At 41.3% G+C, this 12,367-nt stretch overlaps 2 protein-coding genes across 2 annotated transcripts; both read right to left on the bottom strand.

The window, feature by feature from the left end:
* Positions 1–1,506: 1,506 nt before the first annotated feature.
* On the bottom strand, positions 1,507–7,537 carry LOC122183140 (arylamine N-acetyltransferase, pineal gland isozyme NAT-10). The gene is made up of 2 exons (XM_042876919.1): positions 6,003–7,537; positions 1,507–3,648 (listed from the first exon to the last, which is right to left on the bottom strand). The coding sequence occupies exon 2, from the start codon at positions 3,641–3,643 to the stop codon at positions 2,771–2,773; it is 873 nt and encodes a 290-aa protein (XP_042732853.1). The 5' UTR covers positions 3,644–3,648; positions 6,003–7,537; the 3' UTR covers positions 1,507–2,770.
* A 146-nt stretch (positions 7,538–7,683) lies between these two features.
* On the bottom strand, positions 7,684–12,115 carry LOC122183139 (arylamine N-acetyltransferase, liver isozyme). Its single transcript, XM_042876918.1, has 2 exons — positions 11,909–12,115; positions 7,684–8,799 (listed from the first exon to the last, which is right to left on the bottom strand). Exon 2 carries the CDS (start codon positions 8,792–8,794, stop codon positions 7,904–7,906), a length of 891 nt encoding a protein of 296 aa, XP_042732852.1. The 5' UTR covers positions 8,795–8,799; positions 11,909–12,115; the 3' UTR covers positions 7,684–7,903.
* Between the last annotated feature and the right edge of the window lie 252 nt (positions 12,116–12,367).

The following is a 12,367-nucleotide window of genomic DNA, read 5'->3' on the forward strand; positions in this document are numbered from 1 at the left end:
TTCTGGGAGCTGCTCCAGAATTCAGACTTAAAAAGAAATTGTCTCATCTTTCTGTTAATTGGAATGCTGTACTTGTAAATTTTACTTGGAATTGTAAAAGTGGGGGTGGGAGGAGGGGGGAGGTTCTATGGGTTTGTTCTGCTTCATTTGAACAACAATCTGCAACTAAAACTGCACAATAGCTTAGGCTCTCATTAAACCTTTCTTAAAGAGAGATTGTTAATAAGGTATAGTGATGGCAAAGGATGTCAAAGTGCCTTGCAGCTGTGTGATTCTGTGTTTCACTACTGCATGTGAATGCAAGCTTCTCTGAGAGCTGATGCTTTAATTACTTGTTTGTATTTTTCTTTTTGGTCTAGGAGAGTGTCTGTCTTCTGTAATAATGCCTTGCTAGTGAAACTGCGGCAGGAGGCCTCTGGGTTTGTTTGGTTTTATTTGTTTTTACACCATTCTCATCCCAAACCTTTGAGACATTTTGGGTCTGACATTCACACCTGAATAACTTCAGGCTTTTCATCAGCTTATCGGGAGCTTTAGTTAAAGTGTGGAACGGTTCCTGTAAGCGTTGACTTTTCTTTATGTGATTTGATGCTGCATGATGAGGACCTGGTTATACTTGTCACGTGGAGAGGAAAAACACATCTCAGAAAGTTGTTATCAACAGGTGAAGTCAGAGAAAGGGCTGAAGCTTAAGTCATTGCCCACCACATAAATCTTAAGAAAGTAATACTTGGAAGGAGTACCTGTGTTGAATCTCATCTTTACAGACATGGTTAAAGTATGAGTCTATAGTGCTCGGCTTGAGGATGCCTTGCACATCACAACCTGAGCAATTACCTGGGAGCAATAGCAGGAACATCTCTAGAGAAATACAGAGGCAGAATAACTAGCCTGTAAATGGTTGCCCTCAAGACAAGAGGCAGCAGCACCAGAGAACAGCTGTAGTTCATTGCATAGAGGAATATGGTTTGGTGAGCTGGGTTGAATGCAGATGGGATTTTCTGTCAGCCAAAATGGAGGTGGTAAGTGTTCTGAAACTCAGAATGTTTCTTGGGGTCTTGAGGAACAGCTTGTGATCAATCACTTAGAAAGGGGTGAAAACCCTTAATGAGACCTTAGTATGATGTAGTAGTAAGAACGCAAATTACAGAACAAAGTCTTTAGTTCATAGAAAAAGTGTTCCGACCTCAGTAAGATCTTTCATTGTCTCCAATTGCTTCCTGCTTGGTCCTTAGTTCTCTGTCTCTGAGCAGGCAGAACTGCCACCATGGCCAATGGACAGGGAGGAGCCAGCCCAGCACAGGACGTGGTAGGGGACCTTCTCTTCAACCTGCATGTTCTTTACAGGCAGCTCTCACAACTTACCATCTCCAGCACACTGCCAAATTTTGGTATTGGCCTGTTTGGTTCAAGAAGTCTGTGGTGGGCAGGGTTGACCAGCAGATCGACAGCACGACTGTGCAGACCTCATTTACTTAGTTAATGGTGCATGCAAGACAGCAACTCTTCATGTTTCTGTTTTCCTTTATTACCATGTGAAGGAGGAAAAGGGTATTTTCCAGTATTGCTGCTGATCTCATGGACTTGGGAGCATTTTTGCTTTTTCAGTGGTTTTCTTGGTCAGGCTTTTTGCAGAAAAGCATGATGGGGGGGAAACTTTTTTTTTTTTAATTTTTAAAGGGGAAATGCAATTGTTAAATACTTTAAAGGAGTTTCTTCATATTTGGTTGGCTCCATGGTGGGTTTTTTTATTTATTTATTTGTTTTTCTTCAACTGAATACAGATGATGAAACTAACTTGTGACACTAGAGATCTTATGCTAAGCAGTTGTCATTCAGGATAGCATGCGGATTCCCATATTTGCTATACACAAAAAGCAGGGTGGATTTAAGGCTGTAGTGGGGTCAGCTTCATTGTTCTACTGCTGTTATACAAATTTGCAATACTGAAAATATGAAATTTCTACCCCATTTGAGGTAGAAGTACATCTAAGCTAGTTGAGACATTTAAGCACCACTCAACCTGTTACAGGATGATTATTTATCAGAAGCAAAGCTTGTAGGTATCTCCTTAGGACCCATCAGGCACAATAATGCTGCAGTATATACAATTTGCATCAAAGGAAAAATACCTACGTACCAAAAATTACCTTGGGCAGTTTGCTGCAGTAATGACAGAAGGGATGCACATGATGATAATTTTCATTTTGTACTGTGTTTTCATCTAAGGATGATGGTGAAGGAATTACACCTCCTAATGTTCCTTTCAAAGATGACAATATTGTTCAACCTATATTAAAGGTAATGAGATGAGCAGTGAGTGGTTAGATCTGGTGAAAAATGAAGTTTTAAATGCATACTTCATTGTCTAAAAGCTCGCAGATGACTTTTTTCCTATAATGGCCGTAGAAAATGTGTTGGCAGCATATCACAATTAATAATCCTTACTCCAATTTATGTGCTATAGGCACTCCAAAATTACTCTGAGATATTTCTTACCCAAGTTTATAACCAGATTCAAATCAGTCTCTACATTCGTGCCAAAAAACTGAACCGCAGTCATCTCACAGAAAATAATTCTATCTACCTGACAGATGAGTCTTAAATCCCTGTTTTTCTCCTTTCTCCAGAGTGAAATTCACTTTAATCTGGTATTAATGTATTTTTCCTTCAGTCGCCTGCAAGGGAATCCCATAATCTTGCAGTAGTGATTGCACAGACATGGAAGGCGCTGTACGCGTGCAGCATTACCGTGGGTTTTTCCAGTCATCTAGATTGTATAAAATCCTTTGATGTTAATTGGGACAAGCTTTCTCTCTAGGGTGATGTTGAATTTATCTTTCAGTGTCTTCTCCACCTCTTCATCTTTAAGGGTTATAAATTCTACCAGATCCATGTTTTCCTTGTAATTGTATTTGGTCTCAGTGAGCGTCCACCCAATGAGCGCTCGGAAGCCGTCGGTGGTCTGAAGGGTGCAGATGGACTTCTTTGTGAAGAGGGACTCTGGAGACGTCTGAAGGTACGTGCACTGAAAGCAGAAATCTTCCACTGTCCGTGGTTCCAGACTGAACATATACACTTTCCGACAGTCTTTTTTCTCTAGAAGATCAGAATCAGAGAAATTCTGATTGGGGATATGTTGTTTCCGTCTCATTTTCTCGAGGTACCAGATGGCATTCTTTTCTGTGAAACGGAAGATACCAGGAGCCTGGGGCTGGTCTTTCCCTGATACAAGCTCCATTGGTTGCCACATTTGGTAGGATACACCAAAGCCTGCGTCAACAATGTAGGCTTTGCCCTCAATAACTACCTTCACCAGGAGGTGGGTCATGATGGTGGCATACGCGTTTTCATGTGGGTTGAACACGTAGGCTCCCAAGAAGCTGGCGTTATACCCCAGGCATTTCAGGACCCAACCCAACAGCTGGTTATTTTCCATGCACCAACCACCACGCTTCTTGTGCACAATTTTGTTATAAACGTGCTCCAGCTCCAAAGTAATTTTCTCCCCACAATGGATGCTGAGGTTTTCAAATGGAACAGCGCGGATGTGGTGCTGGAATATATCAGTTAAGGTTTCCAAGTCTTGATTTTCAAGGGAACCTTTATACCCAGTTCTTGCAAAATACTCTTCAAGATTCATGTCTCCTGTGAAGGAAGGAAATGTGTTTTAGTTTTGTTTCTTTACATCAATGATTTATGATGCTGTGAAGAACTGCCCAGGCTGCTGCCTGCAAAGATGCATTAATCTACTGAACCTCATCAGAGCAGTTTTTAAAGGTAACAAGTATTCACATCAAACAGTTCCCAGGGTTAAGAAGAGCAGTGCATGCGGGGGTTTATTTTTTGTCCTGGAGACATCCTTATGGCAAACAACTGATGGAATGGCAGCTTGATACTCAATGCCTGCAAAATGGGGATTTGATGTCCTTGCATTGTAAGGGCAGGGTTAAGAAGAAATGGAAGATCACACTGGGGAGTGTTCAGTATGTTTCATGAAAAATAGTCTAACTGCTGAATGAAATGAGTGTCAGTGGGGGAAGCAGTGTTGTCTGACAGTTGGAGGGCAAATAATTTGAGCCAGGATTCACATGTTCTTTTCATGAGCCCGCCACTACTCTGTGATCAAAAAACGAATGGCTCCTTCTCTAGGTGTCTCTTTTCACCACTTACAAAGAGTGAAAATGATACTCCCTGCACATTTTGTAAAGTGTCAAATTTTATTCAGGTAATTGTATCTGGAAAAAAAAACTCTTGACCTTTTCAAGAGACACAGACCACTGAGTCTCTTGTCTGCTCCGAGTGTTGCACAAACTCGTTTTGGTGTAGGAATAATGAACCTGAATGGAAGCGACTGACCTAAAATACAAAGAGCGTATCTCTGGTCCTTGCTGTGCCCCACAGGGTGCTTTGAAAGTGGGCAGTGAGTGGCTTAAAGCTCTCTAGACATGGCCTTTCCCAAAACTTGATTTATTTTGCCAAAGGAGGCATAACAGCATTATGCTCAGCATATACCTTGTCTGTCCTATCTCTAGCTGATCCCATCTCCTGACCTGGCTTCACAGGACTCTTCATGACCTAGTCTGCTGGATGAGGAGCTATACAATGTAACTTCTGTCTTCTAATCCATGAAAAGTCATGTGCACCGATCTGGCTTTCACAACGGTCCATTGTAATCTGCTGGCCATCATTGTGGGCTGGGACCTGTAGATGTCTGGTGAGACACTGTTTGTAAAAAATACTGTAGATTGTCTGCTTGGACATTGAGCTAGAGATAAAAGGTTTTGAAGGCTTGAACCTTTACAAAGAAAATCCTAAGCATTTCAGCAGTCTAGAGTTAGTGCAAATATTTAGCTTCTTGACAGCCTGCAAAGCTAGTTGGAAATCTTTTGTGAATGCAGTAAGCTGAGGTTTAGACACTTAATATTAGTGACTTGGAAAGTCTATTGTATTCAGATAAATGCTGCAGTGAACCATTGAATGTTTACTGCATGCTAGAATTTCTCAAGGTGATTTTCAGCGACAGGTTTATGATGGGCATATGGATGTTATAGAAGCAGCTGTCCAAAGTGAATGGAGAGCCTCATCAAAAGCTGCATGTTATTTTCTACAGAAGGGAATTTAACTTCCAGTGATAATGTAAGCGTATTGCTGGAGGATATTCCAGTGTAATGTTTGTTCAGTAGAACACAAAGTTCTGGTATTTTATTCTTTTGACTTGCAGAATCCAAGTCTATCTGATCCTACCTAGTCAGATTAAATGCTAAGTAGATCACACCAGCATAAAGTTGGTTCTTGAGTTTATAATACTAGTAATTTCCCTCTGCAGTTCCCTAATACTATGTTGATCTGTGTTAGATCTTAACCATAGGAGATAAAAACCTAGATTTTAAAAAGGAAATCCTACAAATGTGAGCAAGAAAACTTTCAAGGACTACTTCTAAATGTGCAAATTGAAGGCATTCAAGCACAAATATACCTTGCTAGGATTATGCACATTATCAGCAATTTCACTGTTAAAACATATATATATCTGCCTACTTTTATCCTAACATACCAGCACACAGGCTTTCTGAGGATGGCAAAACACAGCCTGTAATTTCACTTTAACTTTTTTTTAAGGACTTTAATTTTATTTTCAAAAAGCAGGATCTACTGATTATTAAATGGTCTTTCTCTCTTTGGATGTGCAATATCCTTCAATGTAATTAAAAATTTAAAAAAGTTAATTTTTAAGAAAAGATTGTCATTCTGAATTTGTATCTACTGCTCTGGCTGAAGTTTCTCTTGTAGACGTGAATCTCCTCCTGAAGAGCAGCAAGACAGAAGATTTGAGATCACTTTGTCATTTTGCCCTCTATAAGCAGCCATTATTTTAGCTCTACGTTTTTAAAATATTTATGCTAAGGAGAATTGTGCTTATGTGGGTCCCGATATCTTTTTACCATCACAAAGAAGCCATTTATTTGGTTGGTTTGTTAGTTTTGAGAAAATCAGCTTACCTCTTAAAATAACCTTTGTTGATGTTTGCAGTTTCTGGGTTGGTTATTGCTGGGGCAGCAGCCTGGAGAGCCAGCAGTGGATACAAGTTGTGGGGGCTGACTTCTCTAAGCTCTGCAGTCCCTCATTCCTGCATCTTAAGTGCCAAGAAAGGGCAGAGTCCACCAAAAATGAATGCACATGTTTGGACTTCACTGATCCATGAGCAAATTAAACTTTGTTTCTTCTCCATTAGTAGATGTTAATGTTTTCCGCTGGTTAAGGCCAGTCTGAACTTGTTCTCCATGTAACGTAATTTCGGTAGATACTCACAAATGGTTCTGTAATTTTTTTATAATTGCATTGCTGTTATTTGGTAAGGGAGCAATTTGTGGAGGTTAGCCTTATGCTTCCTCCTGGTGCAAGGAGTTGCCAAGGTGTTGCAGGCTGTGTTTTCCCATGCTCCACGGATGTACGAAATGATCCATCTTGGCACACAAAGAACCTTTTTGATCCCTTCAGAGCTTCCACTGCAGCAGTAGTTACTTGGGAGCTGTAACAAATACCATGACAAACATTTATTGGCAGTGTTGCATGAGAACAAAGTAATGCTCTCCCAGAATTGTCTGTCTGTACCTTCATGATGTTACATAGCTGTTTGTGATTCTCTCCTTGTGCAGCCTGTCTCCTTCATTTGATGGATGGGGAAGATGGTGATCCTTTTTGGGAAGACAAAAACCATGTCAGGCTGTATCTGGGAGCTGTACCTGAGCTTTAGGCACACACTGCCCCATCAGTCGGTGTGGCTGAGGACTGGTGTTCTTATGCCACCCTCATTCATTGCTCATCGTGTTCAGCACCTGCCATGAAACTCAGCATCAGAAAGGTAAAAGGCATCCAACATGCTGTGAAAACACACTGCTGGCATGTCTTAACTTCCCAGAGTTCTTCACTTTTCCAGGATCTTGTCTTTATAGTCACTTTTGTGCAGAATGCCGTTGATAATAAACAGCAGCACAGCTTATTGTTGTGCCTGTTTGATGTCAGAGGAAAGCGAGGCCCCGACTGTTTATATTATATTTTTCAGAGGTTGGTCTAATATTGATTGTTTCAATTTCAGATACCAGAAGTCTGATTTTTCTCAAGAACTGTTGAAGAGTCTCAGCTCCTATTGATCTTATTTCAATTTCAGAAAAATCGTGCTGAAAGGAGCTAAAATTGAACGCACAGAATTGAAGAGTTTGGAGGGGTTTTCTGTTTGTTTTTTAAGTTCCCTTACATGAATAGCTCATTTCAAGCCAATATCTGGTAAGGGAATAGGACATGAGTCTCTCAACTCACTTCATCAGCAACTCATCAGTACCTAATAGTGGGTTGTTTTGAGGAAGTTTTAACCTTTCTTTCCTTTTTTCCTTATGAAATTTTTATGGCCAAATCCAGCTCAAGTCTCTGTTTCAGACCATTAAAAGAACTGAATAATTTGCAAAAAATGTGTTGAGAAGAAGATTGGAAATAATACCAAAAAACATTACAGCATTACAGATCTTCTGTGTAAAATGGTAATACAGCTTTTTCTTCTAGATAATTTTGGTCTCGTTTTATACTTCAGATATTTTTTTTTTTTTTTTTGCTGCTACAGCAGCAGCAGCAAATGAGATACAGAGAGTTGGAACAAAATTTAAGGGAGACAAAATACAGTTTCCACATGAGAAGATTAAAGGAAGTAAGATATTTTAGTTTCTGAAGGAGAAGCGTAAGAAAAAATATGAAATGAGTATGGGCAGTTAACTAACAATATACTTGAATTTACCAAGCTTTCTGTTTATCTAATTAGCTGAATTTTTAGGATTCATTAGTGCTTTTAATGTTAGTTTTAGAAGTTTCAATACTGGACGTTTAAAGACTCATTTAGCTGTGTTGTGAATTATATGGAATCTACCAGATTAGGTGGCAAGCCACGAACATTAACTGGTATCAATTTGTTCTCTAGCACTATGTTGAATTTTTCTTTCAGTGTCTCTGCAATCTCTTCATCTGTCAGGGTTGTGGTCTGCAGCAGGTCTGTGTCCTCCTTGTACTTGTACTTCATCTCAGAGAAGGTCCATCCAACTAGGGCATAAAACCCTTCAGTGGTCTGGAGGCTGCAGATGGACTTCTTCTGAAGTATGGTATCCGGACACACTTGTAGGTATGTGTTTAGCTCCTGGAAGTCATCTATATGTTTTGGCTCAAGAGTGAATGAATATAGTTTTCTGATATTGCCCATTTCTGGAGTATCAGAGAAAGGAGCACTTCCGTCTGGAACATAATGTTTCCTCTTGACTTTCTCCAAGTACCAGATGCCACTGTCTTCTGTGAAGCGGAAGATGCCAGGAATCTGGGGCTGATCCTTCCCAGAAATCAGCAACATTGGCAACCATGTTTGGTAGGGACCACCACCAAAACCAGCATCTACTATGTAGGAACTTCCCTTGATCACAACCTTCAGTAGGATGTGATTTATTTGATCAATGTATGCCTTCTTTGCTGGGTCATAACTATTTCCTCCGAGCACACAGACGTCATACCCCATTTCTTTCAAAGCCCAAAATAAAAGATAGTTTGTTTCCATGCACCATCCACCACGTTTCTTTTTCACTATTTTATTGTAAGTAGATTGCAAATCCAGGTCAATGGTCTCTCCGCAATGCATGCTGAGGTTTTCAAAAGGAATCGCCTGGATGTGATGCTGGAAGATGGCTGTTAAGGTTTGCAAGTCTGCATCCTTATGGGAGCCATCAAAAGAAATTCTTGAGAAATACTCCTGAATGTTCATTTTACCTGTGTGAGCAGGAAAATAGCTGGTTACTGTTGTGCAGCTCTCAAGGGGCTTCCCTCCTATTTCTGTAGCACAGGTTAACCAGCCTGCAAATGTATCTGAGGCTGTTTCACTGAAGATCTGAAAGACACCTGTGCCTTTGGTAGAGATGAATACAGGCTAGAGCTGCTTCTGTCATCTATATTTCTTAAAGAGACAAGAAGGGAAGCAGGTAACACTAAAGCTTTATCTCTCAGAAATTGTTTTCAGCACAGTTGGGTGTCTCTGCTACAGGAAGACACAGCACATGGCATAACAGAATCTTTGGCCCTGGATGAATGTCCACGTGACCAAAATTTTAGGAAACTGGCAAATGAGGTTTGCAAACAAGCTGTTAGCCTATGCTAGCAATAGTAACTGCAATGCTTTACTACTGCTTTTACCGTAACTGTTAAGTAATTCTTTATCACACAGATAATTTAACAGGGGACTTTCACATTCATGGCTTTAGCTAACCAGGATAAACTCCTCAATGTGTCACTATTTCAGACAAGCTTCCATGCGAAGTAAATTGTTGTTGTTCTTAATCTCTTTAGTTTTCCTGTGGAGTTCAGACACAGCTGTGATTCTGTCTGTTAAAAAGAAGGGATTGTTAATTTTTCTACCCAAAAGCCAGGAGAACTCATAATTACTTCAAACACCTTCAAGACACATCCAGTGGCTTTTGGTTTCTTCTGCTATCTTTTACAAACCAAAGAATTCAGCTCAAATTGTTGCATATATTTTGTGTCTTTGTGTCTCTCATCCCCTTTCTTTTCATTAGCGGAAAGAGCAGAGATGCAAAAGGTTCCCTATAAGACTTTTAATCCACTGACTGATTTGGTGTCTGTAGGGATTTGTTTTGCCTTTAATTTCGATTTCGTTTAGATTTTTTTTCCATTCCAAATATGTTTGTGTTTTTTTTCCCCCAGAATGATTTATAATCTGATAAGGACTGTATGAAGTTCCAAAAAGGTCTGAAGTCTTTTTTTTTTTTCCTCCTTGAAATCACTCAGACATTCCCTGAGAAGATTTTCCAATAATTCTTTGACATAGATGACATGGGAGAGATCACCTCCCACCAACCATTCTCAGAAGTGGCCAGCAGCTAGATTCAATTTCTGAGAGTGCAGGGAGCTTTTGAAAATCACATAAATTTTGAACACATAAATGAAAATGCCCTTGTCCTGGAAGGTGAGTGCACCATATGACCTTATCTCTAGACTTTAGCCCCAACTTTGAAGCCATCAGCATAACACACTTAGTTGTGTTTCTGCTGATTTGCACTAGTACCAAGATTCAGACTGTGTGACACAGGAAAATATGATAAAACAGAGGACTATCACAATAAGGGAATAAGAAACACATTTTAGCTTCAGAAGGACCCAAAGAGGCCACACGAAGAAAAAAAAAAACCTGTATTTGATACTGCATTTTGTGTGTTTGTTTTTTTTTTTCCATCTCTTTTTAGGACAAGAGCACTCATCTCTGGCAGAATCTCCTAGGAAACACTGATTGTACAGAGCCATGCCACCAAATAGATGCAGACGTGCATGCTGCAAAGCCCATCCTTTGGTTTTCTGCCTCATTTTTCTCTCTACTCTCATTTTCAGCAATTCTGCATAGCCAGATAGAAGCATCTCATTCTTATGATGGTGTCAAGCTGCACCTTTGTGCCCAGGAGGAGCCAAGTGAGTCCCTTGGCCTGGTGAATCTCATAAACTTGGCAGTGGCTTTCAAGTAAGTGCTCATCCATCCCTGTTGTGAGCCAGAGCCCTGCAGCCCATCTGCAGCATTAGGATCCCTGTGGCGTATGAGCCTTTGGGAGCCTCCATGGGGCACAGGCAGATGGGCCTGGGGAACTTGTAGCAAAAGCTTGTGCCACAGCTTCCTCAGCTCGGGACCTCATCAGTTCAACAACTGTGTAATAGAGATGGGTATCTACTGCTACTGAAATATCTGTGTAGGATAAGGCTGCAGTATGAAAGAGTCGTTGTCAGTGAATGTAGGCAGGTAGCAGCCATGTAAACTGCTATTTGCTCTCACAGCTTCCTGGAGGCAGACTTCCTTTTCTACACAGCACCACTGCCCATCACAGCAGGGCTATAGCCGTGCAAACGCTCACCCAAGGAATGGCTTGAATCCAAAACCAGAATGATTCTTCCCTACCAGAATTCAAGAGAGACTTCCAAGGTAAGATCCTCTTGCACGTGCCTATACAATGTATTTGATTTTAAGCTGAATTGCAGGACAGGAGCTGGCTTTTTCATACACCCTGGCTCAGCATAAAATGAGTTCGTTTCAAGCACTTGATCTTTGTACTTTGGCAACGACCTTGCAGTGCTACACACACTGTCAATCCTCAGGTGGCTGTAATTCACACTTTGCTAATATGCCTACAGTGCAAAGCACGTGGTATGCAGATGCACGGGGGTGGCAGAAGGCTTGTCCACAGCTACATGCAGAAGCGAGAGCTCAGACATGTGGGTGCTTACCTCTGCACTAGGAGCTGCAGGCTGGCTGGCTAGCTGCTAAGTTCCCAGGAGTGTTTGCAATGAGAGCTGCTGCCCTTAAAGATTGAGGCTGCTTTTTCTGCCTGACAGGGATAGCATTCTCCTCCAGCAGAACCAGAACAGGCAGGCAGATTAGTTTAATTTTTTATAATATTGTATGTTCTAATGGTCTTATTACTTGATTTTTTTATTTTTTTTTTTTTTTTGCATAAGCACAGAAAGCCTTGCCATACAATTGACTGTGGTAGGTGCTATATGAAGAGCCAGAACATGATGCATTCCCCCAGGCTGCTTATAATATCGTGTAAGCTTAAACCTCCCAAATTACTGTTTGACAGCTAAAAGTCCTTCAGGAATGCAAGGCAGCAATCCGTTACAGGTAGCATGAGCACCTTTTGCAAGTGGCTGTCACTCATCTGCAATCCCTATCGCCCCAGTGCTTCAGTCTTTGGAGCACCCATGCCAAAGCAGCCAAGCAAGAGTGCAACATTTGATACGTCAGTGACACTGATGTCAAGGATCCTTGCAGGAAGTAATTTAGGACTGAGAGCTGCTAAGCCAAGCCAAGCAAGTCACTGACCTGTACACAGGAGGTGGCAGCAGTAGGGTTAATCACAGCTGGTAGGGTGCTGCTGAAACCTTCTAGGCCTTTAAGACTTTGCCTCTGATAAGGAAAAAAGCAAACTAGTGAAATCTGAGCTGAGCAGTCTCTTTTTTTTTCTCCTCTCCCAGCACAACTGCATGTGATTCGTCTGGGCTGGCAGTGCTGAGCTGGGCCAGCAGGTAGCAGCCAGGGCAGGGACCTCTGGAGCTGAGTCAGCTGAAAGAACAGCACTTTTTCTCTGTCATTGTTTGCCCTTCACGAGCGGCATCTCTGGGGCAATCAGCTTAACCCTTTAGCCTTTCCTCTGAGCCAACAAACCAACCCAAAGCATGAGAAATAGCCTGGCAGGGGCCAAGGAGCTTCCAGGCCACAGCTTCCTTCCTGCTGCAGCCTCCTCTGCCTATCTCCTCCATCTCTGCTTTCACTCTGCTCAAT

This window comes from Lagopus leucura, unplaced genomic scaffold, assembly GCF_019238085.1.
Source record: "Lagopus leucura isolate 7727_CA_CO unplaced genomic scaffold, USGS_WTPT01 Super-Scaffold_100017, whole genome shotgun sequence".
NCBI classification, from domain to species: domain Eukaryota; kingdom Metazoa; phylum Chordata; class Aves; order Galliformes; family Phasianidae; genus Lagopus; species Lagopus leucura.

Excerpts from the sequence above, each read along its gene's own strand:
- LOC122183140 (XM_042876919.1), bottom strand. The coding sequence starts at position 3,643 with ATGAATCTTGAAGAGTATTTTGCAAGAACTGGGTATAAAGGTTCCCTT.
- LOC122183139 (XM_042876918.1), bottom strand. The coding sequence starts at position 8,794 with ATGAACATTCAGGAGTATTTCTCAAGAATTTCTTTTGATGGCTCCCAT.